We start from the raw sequence: 16,566 nt of genomic DNA on the forward strand, positions 1-16,566 counted from the left end.
TTTTTCTTGAGGGCCTGAGATTTCTCACCAGTTCAAGTTCGTTTTCCACTCCTAGCACCAAGCATAACTTCTTTTCTGGATAATGTGATTAAGTCAATTTTACAAATAGCACCCAAGATGCTGACATTTGCTCCCTTCGTTTGAACATCAATTTTGCAAGGTGTTCCAGCCTCAGACCATCCATATGAGCGATGCATACCCCTATTAAATCCAGTTTCATCTAAGAACACGCATTCATTCATAAGATCTATGTTCTAGCTAACCCAGTATGCTACCGCATCTCGTCTTTTGGCAACAGTCTCATCCATATTCCTGCCATAATATCTAGAGGAATGATACGCTTGTAGGTTAGGCGACACTTCTTCTTTATATGATCTTCCACTGATCTAAGGGTGATCTGTATATCTCTAAATTCTTTTGACAGGTTGTCTGTAACAGCTTTGACTGTCAATGTTGGCTCATTAGCCAGCAGCTCAAAGATGATAAATACAGTATGTTCGTCTTTGAGTATTGCTGGTCGTCCCTTTCCTACTTTGGTTGCGATATAATCAGGGAATCCCTTTTCAACTATTTCGCTTGTCATTTGACTCCACTGCTTGAATTTACGAATAGCTGTTGACTTGGAGAGCCCTACATTTCTACCCGCTTCACTGATAGACATATTCTCAAATTCTTGCAATAAATTGATCAAATTAACTACCTTTGCTTCGTTCTTGGTGATGTATGATCCCCTTTCCTTTTTTACTACATCAGGGGGTGGGGTCTCTTCAAAGTGAGGTTTGGTCTTCCTCTTAGCTTCTTTTTGTGCTGCATTTACTGCTGCAGTCTCTTCCCAGTCCATATATGATTGTATCATCACAGGTACTGTCTCACTGTCAAAATTGTATTCTTCGTTCATGTTAAGCAATATAAAAGATTCAAGAAGAGAAAAAAGAAGAGAGAATTTGGCTAGTCCTCATATTGCGTTTCTTTATTGGTGACCCATTTTCGTATTAAATGATCCCTTTTCAAAACAATGACCCATTTTTGTCTTAGCGACCCATTTTCATTGGCCGACCTATTTTCATTTCAAGCTGATCAATTATTTTTTTTTATTGGGCCAACCTTTTTTCGTCAACTGTACCCAAATTTTCTTAAATTGTCCCAGCCAAGTTTTATTCATCTTAAATCAATTCAAAATCGTCTCACTATAAAAAAAAAGTATACTCAACTATTTATTCAAAACCTAGTAGACTTAGTATTGCTAGTAGTTCTTATAGCTCCTCTATTAGCAGGATAATAATACGTGAATAAAAAATTGAATTAAACTTTATGATCATGACTAATGATTAATTAATATGATAAACCTCTTTTATATCCTCTAATAACATGCAGTAGTAGAATATATCAAATCAGCTTACCTTATTATAACGACTCTTATTAGGAAGACGAATCATATGATTTGTTTCAGTTTATGTTCGTATACCAGAAATGTTATCTATCTTATCTTTTCTTTTTAATAGAGCGTTCGTTAGACAAATATCTTGTGTATACTCTACTACATAGCAGCATTAGTATTTTATTTTAAAGACCGTTCCCCGTATTATTTTCGTTCATTTTGAAAGAGATGGCTTGTGCTCAAATAAGAAGAAAAAAGGAGTGTGATTAGGGTGAATGATAACTGCTGTCAATTATCATTGATCCTATTTCCTTTATAGATAAAAGCCCTTTATATGAAAATCCAAGGGGTTTCTTCTTTATGGTATCTAAACTAACTATAATAAATACTGCCTTATAGGCTACATTCAAGAAATAGTTGTAATAAATAGGAAAAGCCTATCCTTTATCATAAATATATTTCTGTCTAACAAAAAAGGAAATCATTATAATATAAAAGATACTTTTGACCTTTTAATAACTCCTTTACTATCTATAAAATAAATAAGAATCTTCTTTATGTCTTAGAAAAAAAAATTGAAAAGTTTCTCTTTAGAGTGTTTCGCAGAGCTTTTTCTAATTTTATTTGATTTTCAAAGTCATTTTTTTTTTTATTGCATAATGTCTTTTTTTTTTTATCATGTTTGATATAGAAATCATTTTATACAAGGAGCACTGATAACCATTTACTTTACATGTATATGTATATAAAGTAATAGCATTTGTAGATGCATTCTCATTAACTTTCAAAGCAAGCATCGTCTTTATAATCTTTGTTGATCTATATGATTATGTACTTGAGAAAGTTTATTTTACTTTTCATCTCTTTCTTTCTCTCTCTCTATATGTATACATATATATACATATACGCATATATTTATATCTCCATTGTATTTCATTTGTCATAGTATGAAAGGTAAAGTATTAATGTCCTTTATTAATTTTTATAATGTTAATTAACATTTAAAATCTAATTTAAAGATTGTTAAAAAAAAACGGCATTGTAAGTAAAACCTATTATTGTGTAACTCCACGACTACAACTGATTTAATAAGGAGGTCTCAACTTTTTAAGCCACAGCAGCACACAATTCATCTCTTTTCTTCGCTTTCCTCTCCCCCTTTTTTTTCTTTTCCGTCTCTAGCCTATCAGCTTCTTATACAAGCCACATAATAATTTTGTGCATTTTTTTTTTTTTTTCTTCGAGTTTAAGCAATTCAGTTTTAACAATCGATCCAACAAAAAGCTTTTTTTTTTATTTTTTATTTTTTAATATATTTATATATTTATTTATATACATACACATATAGTTTCTTGATTACAACAACAACAACATATGAACCATGTCTGAACCAGTTCGTGAAGACCATGTACATGACAATGTCATTGAAGAGCCTACTACCATGGAGGTTCCTGCCTTCTTGGGCATGACAGAACAACAATCCCGTATTTTGGTAGCTTTGTATAACGAAACAGATCCCGAATTTGCAAAGCAAATGCCAACTGCCTTACCCATTGCTGCTCAACAACTTGCAACTGAATATGAAAAACGCAATAGCGTTGGTAAAAAGGTAAAATCCCTTTTTTTTTTTTAATAGTTAAAGACAATACTATGTTTGCTAAAAAATTTTTTTTCTTTTCTTTCTTTCTCTCTCTCTCTCTTTTGTTCTAGCTTGAACGTGCTAATGTTAAATGGTCTGATGAATTCAAAATATTTGATGATTGTCAACATGAAGCTGTAGAAAGATTATCCACAACTGACATGAATATTGATAAAGCAGCTGCTGATTTACAATTAGAAGAAGATCAAGACAGTAGCATTCATGATCTTATCTTGGGTAGTTTATTATATGGTGGTATTCGTCGTGAACCCTCAGGTCCCAATGATCGTGCCTCCATGAGCCCCGTTGCTAGCCCTAATTTCGAAGGCGCTAAACGATTATTAGAACGTGCATTTGAAAAGGGCTATTCAATGGCAGCTGTTCAGATTGGTTCAATTTATATGCAAGAAGAGAAAATTGCAGGCGGTAGTAATATGAAGAATGGTGAAAATGCAAAGCTTTTATCTTTTAATTGGTATAAGAAAGCTGCCGATGTATCAAATCCTGTAAAGTCAATTTTATTAGCATTATTTTTTTTTTTGATTATTTCGTTATTTACCTATTTTATTCTTGTTATCTTATAGATGGCTTGTCATAAGGTTGGTTTCTTTTTAGAGAATGGTATTGGTTGCGAGAAAAATATTAAAAAAGCAATTGACTATTATGAAAAAGCCTTTGAACAAGGTAAAAGAAGAAGAAAAAGAAAAAAGAAAAGAAAAGAAAAAAGAAGAGATAATGATAACATTTTTTTTTTTTTTTTACTAAATTTTAGGTTATCCCGACTCTGCTCATAATTTGGGTCTTATTTATCAAGGATTTACACAAGATACTTCATCTTTTAGAGATATTAAGAAATCCATTGATTATTTCGAAAGAGCTAAACAATGGGGTTTCTCTGCGTCATGCAATGCTCGTAAGTGACAATAATAGCCGTAATTATTTTTTGTTCTGGTTTAACAAAGCTTATTTTATGACTATAGTGGGTAGAATGTATTTGTTAATGTCTAAAAATTCCGATTTGGCTAAAGAAGCAGGTAATCCTGGTAGTGAACCAGAAGACTATATTGTTACTGGTATCGAGCTTATGGAGGTTAGTTTAGAATATAGATAAAGAGATTAAAAATTAAAATGTATGTCTCTATATGTATTTAGGATGCAGCTAATAATGGTGATGCAGATGCAATGATGATGCTTGGTTTAATCTTTGGATCAAAGGATTATGGACTTTATGATATGGATAAAGCACAAAACTATATGGAATTAGCACTTGTTCGTGGTGACCTCGAAGCCTATAATTATTTAGTTCGTATTTTAAGAGCTAAAATGGCGGCACGTGCTGCACTTGAAAAGGAAAACTTTGAAAATTTTGAAAAATTAAGTCAAGCAGATCAAGAGAAATTGATTCGTCAGTTGGCAAAGGAAGCTAGTCCAGAGAGCACACTTCATCGTCAATGTGCTAATATGTCATGTGATAAAAAAGAGCAAACCCCTAATACATTTAAACGTTGTGGTCGATGTCAACGTGTAGCCTATTGTTCCCGTGAATGTCAAAAGGAACATTGGAAGGCTGGTCATAAAGTTGTATGTAAAAGTCCCGAAGAAAAATAATATATACATATAATGTAATTTATATACATATTCTTACTTACTTACTTACGTACATACATACATACATACATACATATATATAAATATATATAAAATCTTTTATTTTTATACCAAATATTATACAAACATGTATAAAGAGAGAATAAGGGAACTCTACTCTACTTTATATAATACGAGACAAATGAATAGGATACATGGTATCTATGACAGAAAAAGAAAAAATGAGTCATAATTCTATTTTAATTACTGAAAGAGAAACATGACATTGCAACAGGTCATTCTTAATGAACAATGTCAAGAAGATGCTTCCTTTTTTTTTTCATGAGGCATTTATAATAAAGTCACTTTTATTATCCTATTATACAGCAGTTTATTACAAGTTGGAAGGTTAACAAAAACATGGAGTTATTTTTTTGTTTTTAGGGAAAAAAAAACGTATATCTGTATGTATATATAACTTCTATATAATATTTACACGTATAAAATAAAACGAAAGAGAAATACTACTACTACTACTACTATTGTTGCTGTTGTTGTTGTTGACCTCCTACTTGTTGCATCTTTTCACCAACCTTTGCATTAACTTCAATAAACTTTGCAACACAACGATCTATACAGACAGCTTCTCCTTGACTTAAATCGTTTTGATTATATTCTTTAGAGATACATTTCTTATGACAAGAGTCAACAATTCTAACATTAAATATACATGATTATTACAGGCTTTTTTTTTTCTTCTAGCTGACCCTTTTATTTATTTATTTATTTTTTACCTATTAAACAAGTCTGTTACCATCTCAAGCTCTTGCTCTGCTAAAGCAATATTCTGAGGATTGATTTGTTGTTGTTGTTGTTGATAACCACTTCCACCAAAGAATGACATTATTAATTAGTGAATAAAATAAAATAAATAAAAACAATTATAAGCAAGGGGCTATATTTTAATTTTTTTTTTTATTTTTTTTTTATTTTTTTTATTTTTTTCAAACTACTACTATTACTACCACTACAGCTACTACAATTTCTCCTCTTTTCCTTTTTGTTATTCATTTATTTACAAGTCACGCACGTTATTTTTGAATCATCATTAAATGTAAATTCATAAATGCACGATTTGTTTCTAATTCATTATCCATTAATTCCAATTTCTTTTCAAGTTGTTCTTCTGTTTGATATGAGTTTTTATTTAATTCAGCCATGTCCATTTGATATAGTTCAATAAGAGTATGAATATCATCACGAAACATGACACCTAACCTTCCACCCCAGACACCTAAAGGCAAAGAAATATATTTGACCTCTATTGTTGTTAATAATGGTAATACATTATCCCTGATGAGATCAGGTAATCGACGTGCTAATCTTGGATCTAATAATTTCGATTCAATGATGCTGATAACTTGTAAGAGAGATGATGAGTATATAAGCAAATGATAGATAGATAGATAGATAGATAGATACCTTCATTATTTAGTTGCTGAGTAATTGAAGCAGATAGTAATCTTTGATAATAAATTCTCATATCTATTTCCATGACTTCAATATAACCACCTGGTTTACATATCCTTAAACATTCAGTTATTAACGCTTGGTAATGTTCAAATGAGTGACAGAGGATTGAAAAACGACTTGTAATAAAATCAAAGGTCATATCTGGTATCTTTTTTAATCCTTGTAAAAGTGAATGTGAATAATGAATCCACTTGAAATTTCTTGGTAATATAGGAGGATGTTGTTGTTTATTATAGAATAATAAATGACTACTATTTTCTTCATGACTTTGATGATCTAAGCCTATCACAGTCCATTTTGAATAGTGAGAAGCCAATTCAAGACCCCAAGCTGCATCACCACAACTAAAAATAAATAAATAACAGATGAGTATGTGTGAATATAAAGATAAAGATATAATTACCCGATTTGTAGCACATGCTTTTCAATAGAGGAAGAGAGTGTAACCATTTCAGGAATAGAAAATAGCCTAAAAAATAAGAATTATTATTTAAATGCATAAATATAAAATCATAAAAATACCCGTCAACAGCAAGCTTTGTTAATTCATGCTGTATTATCCAACGCTGCCTTTCTTCTTCTTCCTTCTCTTCTTCCTCTTCTTTCTTATTACTACAACAACAACAACAATAGTCTTCTTGATTAGTGTTAAAAAAGGATAGCCAATCTTGTTGGTTTATATTAACGGAAGGTGAATCAGGTCGAGAATGATTAAGAAGAGAACTGGGTGGAGTAGTGTCGGTCGATGATGGATGTTGCATAAAGGAACTCACTGAATGACGTTTTAAATGTCTTCTTGGGAAATAATTGGTTGAATCATCCAAGTGAGAGACGGTTAAGAGTTGTTGTTGAGAAGAGGGTGTTAGTAGTGTAGTTTGACTACTACGACGATGATGATGTGGCCAATGAAATCTTGGATAATTTGGATGTCTTTTCTTTGCTTTAGACCAAAGTTCAGATAACAGAGATCTTTCAGAACTATCACGTCTTTGATAATAGGATGTAGCCTTAGTTGAATATTGATCATCCACGATAGATGAACAGTGACTGTTACTACTTTGTTGTGAATTCCTTCTTTCTGAAGAAATGAGATTATTTATACTAGAGGGTCGATTATCTAAAGTAGTAGTGACGATAGATGATGGCTTTGACATTAATATAGAAGAAGTCTTTATATTATTTTCTTTTTTCCATGGTAAAATAACTGATTTTGCTGACTCTTCAGGTGACTTTGTTAAATGTGAAAACCAGTTTATTAACCATGTAGAAGATGAGTTCTTTTTATGATGATTACTATTTGCAGTAGTATAATTCATTTAATAAATTAAAAGAAGAAAGGAGAAAAGAAAAGAAAAATAAAAGAAAAAACTACTTTTTTGTATTATTATTATTAGTGTGTATCATCGTCATTGTTTCATGAGTTATATGTACTACTTTATGCATTTATCAATTGATTGACCAAGTTCTTTTGAAAATTTTTGGTGGTGCAACCCAAAACTTGCTAATTATAAAACTGAATCTGCAGCGAGTTATCAGCCATAGTTTACTTTTATTTTTTTTTTTTTTGTTATATTACATATACATCTATATATCGCATAATTCGAATTCAAGTGTCGAAAATAATTCTACTAGAATTGACGATTTAAACATAATTATAGATGATTGCAGTTATAACTTGGTGTAGTTTCTTGTCGTTTCATAGTGTCCATACGACTAGAGCAGTTGTTAATCTTCACACAGTGAGCTTCCAACTAGTGTTGCTTATTGACCAGATCACTGTCTGGTAATGAGAGTACTATATAGCTGATTCATAAAGGAGTAAAGGTAGATGGGAGACCATGTCGCAGTCATCTATCAGGGCATTACCATTATTAATTGCCTTTGAATAATCACTACTCCTAATACCAAATTATTGAATATGCGTGTCGTCCTAATCTAGGTATAGACCCTTAATCCTTTAGTTATCTATGTCATCTGTTAAATAAAGTCGTATCTTCCATTGACGTCTAGGATTAGGCTACGAGGCAGGTGAGTAGCCTCGGTCAAGTATTTACCCATTCTTATTCGAACTGTTTACTAAATCTCATTCAATTTCATTGTATACACAAAGTATCGTCATTTATAAACTTCCTCCTCTTTCTCAATCACTTTTTTCTATTGAGAGCCAGTTGCCCTGTCCCTCACATGATCGTTCCTGTCTACATGCATTATCCTCTGGCCATAAACAGGCACTCATTTGATCCATGATGAATTAAATTATCTATCTTATTGATAAGCAATCCTCTTCTTATTAACAATTACCGGCTCTAAGTTGTTGTAATGTTTATTTTAACAGCTGAGGGGCTAATGTATCACTCTTCACTTTCTTGTTTTTATTTTTCCTTCACCTCTTCTTGCTCTTTTGTTTTTTTTTCTTTCTTTCTTTCTTTCTTTTTATCTTGTGTCTCTTACAGTGGCTTTTAGTGTATATTTTATTTTATTAAAGTGAAATGGGTTAAGCTAGTAGTAGATGATAACGTGCTCGTAAAAGATTAAAAATATACATACAAATATAGTTCATATCAGGGACACACTTTTTACCTAATATCATGTGCTATTTATAAATAAATAAATAAACGAAATCATTGGATAAATAATAAAAATTAAAAGGGAGAAAAGACGCTATTTTTTTTTTTTATAAACATGTAATGTTCCTTATTATTGATTTATAACAAAGTATAAAACTACAACTCTATGCAAACAAATTTTAAAATTCCGTAAGTTGAAAGAAATGATCAAGTCACAACAACAGAAAATGGTACACAGTAAATAATGATAATAAAAATAAATAAGTCAAATCGTGGAGATGGAAAAAATAAAAAATGAAAAAAAAAAAAAAAAATAAAAGGCGGGGTAAATTATCATATGAAATTTTTTCTTTTTCTTTTAACTTGTCGAGTTGGGCCTTTCTTGTTTAGCAGCTTCAGCCATCACAACGAATTTTTCTAATACATTTAAAAAGCCTTCTCGACCAGATTGAGCGTTTTGTTGAAATCGTTTGAGAGAGAAATCTTCAATCACATTTTCCCATCTTTTAAGAAAGCTTCCAACTGTCAAAGTGGCTTGTTGAGTAAATTGTGTCCTGTAGAGTCAGTCATAAAAATATTAGCCATCTTTTTTTTTCCCCCTTTTCTTTTTTTTTAAAAAAAAAAACTTACTTTTCAGAATCCTCGGGAGAGACGGTATATGAGATTTCTTCATTACACTTCATGATATTACGTAAGGAAAGGTTTTGACTTGTTAATCTGAATGTTTTAGCTTTAGGATCAATAGTTGAAACTTCGCGAACAAACTGAGTTTCATTAGCACCCATAATCTTTGAAAAATTAAAAATGTTTGCTTATTATTATTAACTTACACCAACCAACAAAAAAATACTATCTTTTTTTATTTTTTATTTTTTTTACCTTTAAAATAAATTTAGGCACATTTTGTTTGACTGTAATAAGTCTTTCTGTTGTAAGAATGCCTGTTTTAGGATCTACAGTTCTATTTAAAACATCAACATGTTGAACATGAGGACAAAGATCGTTAGGATATTTTTGCCATTGTGCAGCAGACACTAGACTCCATTCATAATCAAATGTATGTACAGTTTTAAAAAATTTCATTCTATTGATTCCTTCTATTAACTATTTACAATAATAAAGAGAGAGAGAGGAAAAAAAAAGGTGATAGATGATAAAAAAAAAAAATACTGTTTAAATAATAATACATTTATTATGATTAGTCAAAAACTTTCATCCAATGAAATAATTAAATTGAACTTAAAAAATAGTCAATTTTTTTGAGTTTACCTCTCACACCCCCGGGAAGAGCTAATCAAATTCTCTAGCAGGGGCTGTGTTACCTTCTAAAAGTAATATAGAGTCTTTTTTTTTTTCTTTTCTTTTTTTTTTTTTTTTTTACGTTTGGAACGTATTATATATTCATTAAATCATGGCTAAGTAATTAACCTTCTTTTATTATTATTTAATAATAACGACAAGCTGTACTTCTTTCCTTGAATAAGAATTGATTTCCTTTAAAGTCACGTTGAATAGAATCATAAAAGGTGTCATTTAAAAGTACTTCAATCCCTGTTAAAGCCATGCATTTAGAAGCAACCAATGTATCTTGATGTGCTTCCATTGTCTTGGCTGCCTTTGTAAATTCAACAGTATGGTTTGAAGCAGTAGTATGGATACCATAAGTAGGGTGAATGCAAGGTATTTCATAACTCACATTTCCCATATCAGTTGAACCTCCTCCTGCACTAAACTGGTCTTCTTCAGAGGGGAACTTGATACCATATTGGCTCATGTGTTGAGCATAAAAATCAGCAAGAGGTCGATTTTGAATGACATCCTTTGTTAAGCCAATCTCACGCCATGTGTATTTCACTTTACAACCTGTTGCTAATGCAGCAGCCTCAAAACAGGCTTCTAACTTCTTCATTAAACGCTCGATTTGATTGGCTTTGGTAGTACGAACAAAGAAGAAAGCAGATGTGTATTCAGGAATGACGTTAGGCTAAAGAAAGAAAGAAAGAAAAAAAGAAATAGATATATGTTATATACATATATATTTCAATATTTTTAAAATCCTTACTGCTTGTCCACCATTAGTAACAATACCATGTACTCTATCAGTAGGTAATAATTGTTGTCGCATCATACTGATACCATTCCATACTTGAACAAGAGCATCCAACGCATTTATACCTGCCCAAGGAGAACCTGTAGATAATCATGAATAAGTGACTCAAATAACAGGAATATAAATCTATTCCTATCACATTACCTGAAGCATGACTAGCTTTACCAAAGAATTCAACTTTAACATCATGAATAGCGATAAAGTTAGCATATTGATGATCAACAGCACTATTTTTGTATAGGAAAAGTGAGTATATAATATCATTCAAAAGTATAACATTTATGTATATATATATATATATTTGTATATGTATATGTATATTTGTATATGTATATATATCTTACGCAGGATGTAACATTAAGCAAACATCTACATTTTCTTGAAATGCGCCTTTATTGATTAATACAATCTTACCAATAGATAATTCTAAATAAATAGTGTATTCATATTATTTAAAAAAAGAGAAAAAAAAAAAAAAAAAAAAGGCTATCTATTTTTAATTACATACCTTCTGCTGGAGTACCAAATAAAACAACTTTACCAGAAGCTTTCCCACTATCTAAAGCAGCTTTGATTCCAAGAGCGATAGCAAGACCACTTATAGCAATCAAATTATGACCACAACCTTGTCCAAGACTATATGAAAGCTTGTTAATAATAATAACGAGTGATAATGATATAAGATAGATATATACCCGGGAAGAGCATCATATTCTGAACAAATACCAACCCTTCTGCCATCACCACGATCATACTCAGCCATAAATGCAGTTTGTAAACCATAAGCATGACGAGTCACTTTGAAACCCTTTTTTTCGAGATAAGCAGTCAAAATATCATGAGCATGAAATTCCTTCATACTTGTCTCTGCATGTTTATGAATCTATGTGTATATAGATAGGTAAATAGATAAAGAAAGAAAATTGAGTAAGATAAGGATAGATAACGATATTTAAACCTCCCCCCCATGTCTATTATTACGTCTAAACTAATATCTCGAAGTTCGGAACTTATAGAATCGATTTCTTTATTGACAATCGATTCAATTTCATTGTCACATTTGACATTAAGTTTTTTCATGTTCTATAATTGAAGAAAGAAAATAAATAAATACAGTGCATAAATAAAATAAAATCATTTACTTTGATAATATCTTCATAAGGTGGCAGTAAATCGTCTTTTATAGGATCAACTGCAGAGTAAATATATTTCTCATTAAATTTATCTTGCTTATTTAAGGTATTCGAACTTTTAAACCGAGAAAAAATAGAAGACAGACAACCTGTTTCTTTTTGTTGTTCATCGCTATCCATTGGAAGTTGAATAGGTGCCATTTTATTATAAAAAAAAAAAAATAAAATAAAATAAAATAAAATAAAATAAAAAAGAGATGCTCATGAATAAAATCTAAAATAGTAGTAAATTATAATAATTCCGAACAACGCTACCATTGTTTGCTGGTAATACAACAGTTGATGATGACCGAATAATCGGCAGCCTAGTCGTCCCCGTCGTATTCATAATTTTTATAGGAAGGGGGTTTGTTGCCCGTTTCTTTTTTTTTTTCCTTATAATAATGATACTTTATTTCATTTTTGTTGATTAGAAGAAGAATATTGATTTAATATTAATTTGGCTGTATAATCTATACGTAGTTCCTTTTTTTAAAAAAAAAAAAAAAAAAAAAAAAATGACTTTTTTTATATATTTGAGGCTTTAGTTGTATACATTTTTTTTTTTTTTTTTTTTTTTTTTTTTACCTCGAAACTTTTGATATGTACACAGCATATTGGACAATACCAAAGTTTAACATGGGCATGTTTATCAAAGAAAATAGTAGCATCAAAGGACATATCATGTTGACAATGAACACTTTTGATCGGATGTCGTATTCTTTGACCTATGACTGAAAGGTCAACAAGAGAGATGGTCCTTATTTGATCTTCTTTTTTATTTGATGAAGAAAATAGAGTATGATTTTGAAATGACAAGAATAATGCTTCTGCATTTTTTAATTTTTCTGATATTGTACAATATTGTCTTAGGAGATGAATTGCAGTTCTTTGAGTCACTAAAGGTGATAAACTATTCTTTATAGCTTTAGCTATATTTTCTGTTGTTGCTTGAAGATAAAGTTCAGAGACCAACTAAAAAAAAAAAAAAAAAAAAAAAAATAGAATATAGCAAGGCATCATTATGATTATTATACTTTATGTCTCTATTTATATATGAACATACCTTGTCTGTTGATTTTTTGATAACTGCAGAAATTGATATATGATTAATATTATATTCTTCATTATCATGTAATTCAATTTCAAGTTGAATCTTCTTTTCGTTCTGACTATTATTATTTACTCCTTTGATAGAAGAAGATTGTTCTTCTTTAACTACCATAGAAGAGGAGGATAATAAATTATTATGATTTGTTTTTTTAAATATAGGTACAGCAATTACTCGAGCAGATGAAAGTGTCGTTGATTTGTTTGAATCTTCTTTAGAGTGATTTAATAAAGAATCAACAAGACATTCTTTAAGACTCTTTGTTATATTAACATGCATAAATCCTTCAACCACTATCTTTTCCTTTTTATTTGACCAAATTTCCTTTGAATTTAGTTTTAAAGACTTGCAAAGAGGCTTCAATAAGGTACGAGTTGAATTCCAAAAATATAAATGATATTCTATAATCTCACTTGATTTATCATTAAAAGAGAACTGTATTCTTTCTATAGACCTTTTTAATTCAGTTGAAGATAAATCAATAGATAAGCTTCCAGTATAATTACTATTCCAATCAATGTCTATTCTATAGATTTCATCTAAATGTTCATACATTTCCGTTGTTGGTACATAATCATAAGCTAATGGATTTATATGTCCTATTTCTTTCTCTCTACTAAAAAAATAAAATAGATGATAAGAAGAAGAAGAAGTAGAAGGAAATTTAGAATGAAAATAATAGACAAATATTATATATATATATACATATATACCATTCTCTATAGTCTGTATAAGCTATGTTTTTAGCTTTACAGGTAGGATATCCAGGATAGATAGTATTCAATAAGTATTCAGCCAATTGATGTGTTTGCAACGATTCTATTATAGGCTCTTTATTATGTGTTAATTCATGATGATATAAATAATAGTAAATAGCTTCGAGTTTTCGTTTTCTTAACCGAAATAAATTATTAGGAATCTAGAATAGCCATCATAATGATAATTGATAATGATTCAATAAATATAACATAATAATAATAATCAAAAAGTACTTTTTTTTTTACTAGTCCTTGTTGAATATTTAAATTCTTTTTAATTCCTACTAATTGTCCTAACTCTAAGCATTGTTTGATTGTTAAAATATTTGGTTTTTGTCGTAATTTTCTTTTTCTATTGTATACGATTGGATTCATTCTTTTGAAGAAAGAAGAAAAAGTAAAAGGAAAAGGAAAAATACGTGCAAGCATAAAATGTGTTTATGCATGATTTATACTAAGAATGTTATATATTTATTTATGTGTGTGTGCGTGTGTGTGCGTATAAATATGTGGATATTATGTAATGACACTTTTTCTTTTATTTTACAAGTCAGCTTAGCAATAAAATAATTATTTTTTTTTTATTTTTTTATTTTTTATTCTTATTTCTATTTTATTTTATTTTATTTTTTTCTTTGTTTTTCTTTGTGTTCCATTCATTCATTCTCTCTCTCTCTCTCCCTATGTCAGGTACAAATAGTCAAAAAGATGATATTATGAATTATGCCGCAATCATCAATGAAACATTATTACCCCACAATAATCACCATCCTGAGCTTCAACTTAGTATTCAAGATCTTCTATGTCCAACAGAGATAGCGGAAAATCTACTAGAAACATTATCGAATGAACAGTTAAATCTTATAGAACAAGCTCTTCATAAAATAAAGGAACGAAAAAAGAATAACTTGAAATTAGTTTATCAAAAAGATGAAATACAACAGGGTAATGGACTAGAGGACTCATTTGTTGCTACCCATTCTCAAGGGACTCGAGATAACAATAACAACAACAACAACAAGCGGCAACAACAAGCACTTATGACTACTGCTATCAATAGGACTTCGAAATTATCACAGCAACGAAAAACTAAGCAACAGCAACAACAACAGCAACAACAACAACAGCCTCTTCTTACTGCTAATACATCTCCATTCTTGACAAATCATGAGACAACAACTGAAATAAAAGAAGGCGTTGAATGGGTTAGCTTTATATACTCTCATCATCGTGTGTTACGTAGATATTGTATCAGAACAGACATTGAAAAAGTTGATACAAGTATCTTGGATGACAAATTTAAGCAAGAAAATTGTGTAAGATTACTATGATAATAATAAACAAAAGAAAGAGGGAAAGGAGGTAGATAGATAAAGGAACGAATAGATTCATTTTTACATATAGGTTTATCCGAGAGCTAATTTGCCTAAAGAAGCTTATCAAGGGAATCGATGGACATATGAAACTGAATGTAATGTCTTGGGTTGGAAATTAGCTTATTTAAATCCTGAAGAAATTGCAGGAAAGAGAGGTTTGATTCAAAGAGCTGTCGACTCATATCGGAATCGTTATCCTAGTATGCGATCGAGACGAGTAGCAAGACAAGAAAAGTTATTAAAGGGCACATTACGTAAACGTAAACATCGTGAAATGAATGAAGACAGTCATAAAGAACAGTTAGAGAAGGCTCTTCCAAAGACCATCTTGATTGAGGATCCTATTGGATCCATTAATTCTAAATGTCGAATTCGAATTAATATTGATTCTGTTGTCTTGGATTCAGTTGACATGACCTTTCGTAAAAATAATTGCGTATTCCCTAGAGCCATACATATTACATCGGATACGCCTTCTGTCTCTCAACGTAGACGTGAAGAAGCAAAATGTAATGAGATTGGTTGGAAATTAGCTTGGTTAAATCCACGTCAATTAGCCAATAAAAAGAATTTACTACAGCGTGTCTTAGATATCTATCGAGCTCAGTTTGCATCAACTGAATTAAAACCACGTAAATATGCGTCACGTATACCTTTAATACCCACATTACTAAAGAAAGAAGAGACAATACAAGTAAAAGAAGAAAATACGCGTTATAATATTCCTTTAACAGAAAGGGCGTTAGCAGATCAACAGCGACTACTATCTTCCGAGTCATCTATTCCCATTAATAAACATCGTCGAAGAAACTCTTCATCAACAGATCCATCATGTTATTCAGGTACAACTGTAACACTTGATTTTCATGATTATTGCTTTTCACCTCCACCAAGTGAAGAAGATACAATACAGGATTTATCTACCACTACAGTTAATAATAACCATTTATTTCCTACTGCTACAACATCGTCAACAACATCCATGCTGGATAATTTGATTTTTAACATGACATGCAAACCAATTAATCATCATGATGAAACCAATAATGGTACAACAGCAGAGTCACAACAAGATAATTTAAATGACATTTATCAGACATCTTTATTAATCGATTCTACTACTAGAGAACTGAACACGCCATCCATGTCCGTTATTGATGTTTTACTTGAAAATAATAGTAGTAAAGGGAATGAGTTAAGTTTAGTGAATAATAATGAAAATCAACAACAAATATTAATAGATTTAATAACAAAGTATGGGAAATGCTGAGCATTTATAAGACTATTACAACGCGTAATCCATTTTTTTTTTTTTTTTTTTTTTTTTGAAGAGAA

At 30.5% G+C, this 16,566-nt stretch overlaps 8 protein-coding genes across 8 annotated transcripts; 2 read left to right on the forward strand and 6 right to left on the reverse strand.

Annotated features, from left to right (window-relative positions):
- Window positions 1-358: 358 nt before the first annotated feature.
- Window positions 359-679, reverse strand: BX663DRAFT_422361 (uncharacterized protein; the record flags this gene model as incomplete). The annotated part of the gene is made up of 1 exon (XM_051522416.1): window positions 359-679. A coding segment is annotated over one exon (321 nt), but the record flags the coding sequence as incomplete, so codon positions are not given.
- Window positions 680-2,609: 1,930 nt separating this feature from the next.
- On the forward strand, window positions 2,610-4,740 carry BX663DRAFT_521184 (uncharacterized protein). Its single transcript, XM_051529209.1, has 6 exons — window positions 2,610-2,987; window positions 3,089-3,523; window positions 3,602-3,701; window positions 3,790-3,930; window positions 3,998-4,107; window positions 4,170-4,740. The coding sequence occupies exons 1-6, from the start codon at window positions 2,760-2,762 to the stop codon at window positions 4,623-4,625; spliced, it is 1,470 nt and encodes a 489-aa protein (XP_051379508.1). The 5' UTR covers window positions 2,610-2,759; the 3' UTR covers window positions 4,626-4,740.
- A 388-nt stretch (window positions 4,741-5,128) lies between these two features.
- On the reverse strand, window positions 5,129-5,609 carry BX663DRAFT_521187 (Tim10/DDP family zinc finger-domain-containing protein). The gene is made up of 2 exons (XM_051529210.1): window positions 5,399-5,609; window positions 5,129-5,318 (listed from the first exon to the last, which is right to left on the reverse strand). The coding sequence occupies exons 1-2, from the start codon at window positions 5,506-5,508 to the stop codon at window positions 5,144-5,146; spliced, it is 285 nt and encodes a 94-aa protein (XP_051379509.1). The 5' UTR covers window positions 5,509-5,609; the 3' UTR covers window positions 5,129-5,143.
- Window positions 5,610-5,695: 86 nt separating this feature from the next.
- On the reverse strand, window positions 5,696-7,453 carry BX663DRAFT_554930 (uncharacterized protein; the record flags this gene model as incomplete). Its single annotated transcript, XM_051531575.1, has 4 exons — window positions 5,696-6,024; window positions 6,087-6,481; window positions 6,541-6,606; window positions 6,660-7,453. The coding sequence occupies 4 exons, from the start codon at window positions 7,451-7,453 to the stop codon at window positions 5,696-5,698; spliced, it is 1,584 nt and encodes a 527-aa protein (XP_051379510.1).
- A 1,326-nt stretch (window positions 7,454-8,779) lies between these two features.
- On the reverse strand, window positions 8,780-9,847 carry BX663DRAFT_521191 (PRELI-like family-domain-containing protein). Its single transcript, XM_051529211.1, has 3 exons — window positions 9,584-9,847; window positions 9,335-9,492; window positions 8,780-9,258 (listed from the first exon to the last, which is right to left on the reverse strand). Exons 1-3 carry the CDS (start codon window positions 9,785-9,787, stop codon window positions 9,063-9,065), a joined length of 558 nt encoding a protein of 185 aa, XP_051379511.1. The 5' UTR covers window positions 9,788-9,847; the 3' UTR covers window positions 8,780-9,062.
- A 242-nt stretch (window positions 9,848-10,089) lies between these two features.
- On the reverse strand, window positions 10,090-12,335 carry BX663DRAFT_521192 (uncharacterized protein; the record flags this gene model as incomplete). The annotated part of the gene is made up of 9 exons (XM_051529212.1): window positions 10,090-10,688; window positions 10,767-10,894; window positions 10,959-11,041; window positions 11,159-11,240; window positions 11,323-11,450; window positions 11,510-11,697; window positions 11,796-11,897; window positions 11,957-12,207; window positions 12,263-12,335. 9 exons carry the CDS (start codon window positions 12,333-12,335, stop codon window positions 10,149-10,151), a joined length of 1,575 nt encoding a protein of 524 aa, XP_051379512.1. The 3' UTR covers window positions 10,090-10,148.
- Window positions 12,336-12,403: 68 nt separating this feature from the next.
- On the reverse strand, window positions 12,404-14,016 carry BX663DRAFT_441075 (uncharacterized protein; the record flags this gene model as incomplete). The annotated part of the gene is made up of 6 exons (XM_051523435.1): window positions 12,404-12,472; window positions 12,575-12,961; window positions 13,053-13,142; window positions 13,272-13,390; window positions 13,511-13,713; window positions 13,811-14,016. Coding segments are annotated over 6 exons (1,074 nt in total), but the record flags the coding sequence as incomplete, so codon positions are not given.
- Window positions 14,017-14,466: 450 nt separating this feature from the next.
- Window positions 14,467-16,529, forward strand: BX663DRAFT_521201 (uncharacterized protein). Its single transcript, XM_051529213.1, has 2 exons — window positions 14,467-15,171; window positions 15,260-16,529. The coding sequence occupies exons 1-2, from the start codon at window positions 14,539-14,541 to the stop codon at window positions 16,499-16,501; spliced, it is 1,875 nt and encodes a 624-aa protein (XP_051379514.1). The 5' UTR covers window positions 14,467-14,538; the 3' UTR covers window positions 16,502-16,529.
- The last annotated feature ends 37 nt before the right edge of the window (window positions 16,530-16,566 follow it).

The sequence above is a fragment of the Cokeromyces recurvatus genome, assembly GCF_025118155.1.
Source record: "Cokeromyces recurvatus strain NRRL 2243 chromosome Unknown BX663scaffold_30, whole genome shotgun sequence".
Classification (NCBI taxonomy): domain Eukaryota; kingdom Fungi; phylum Mucoromycota; class Mucoromycetes; order Mucorales; family Mucoraceae; genus Cokeromyces; species Cokeromyces recurvatus.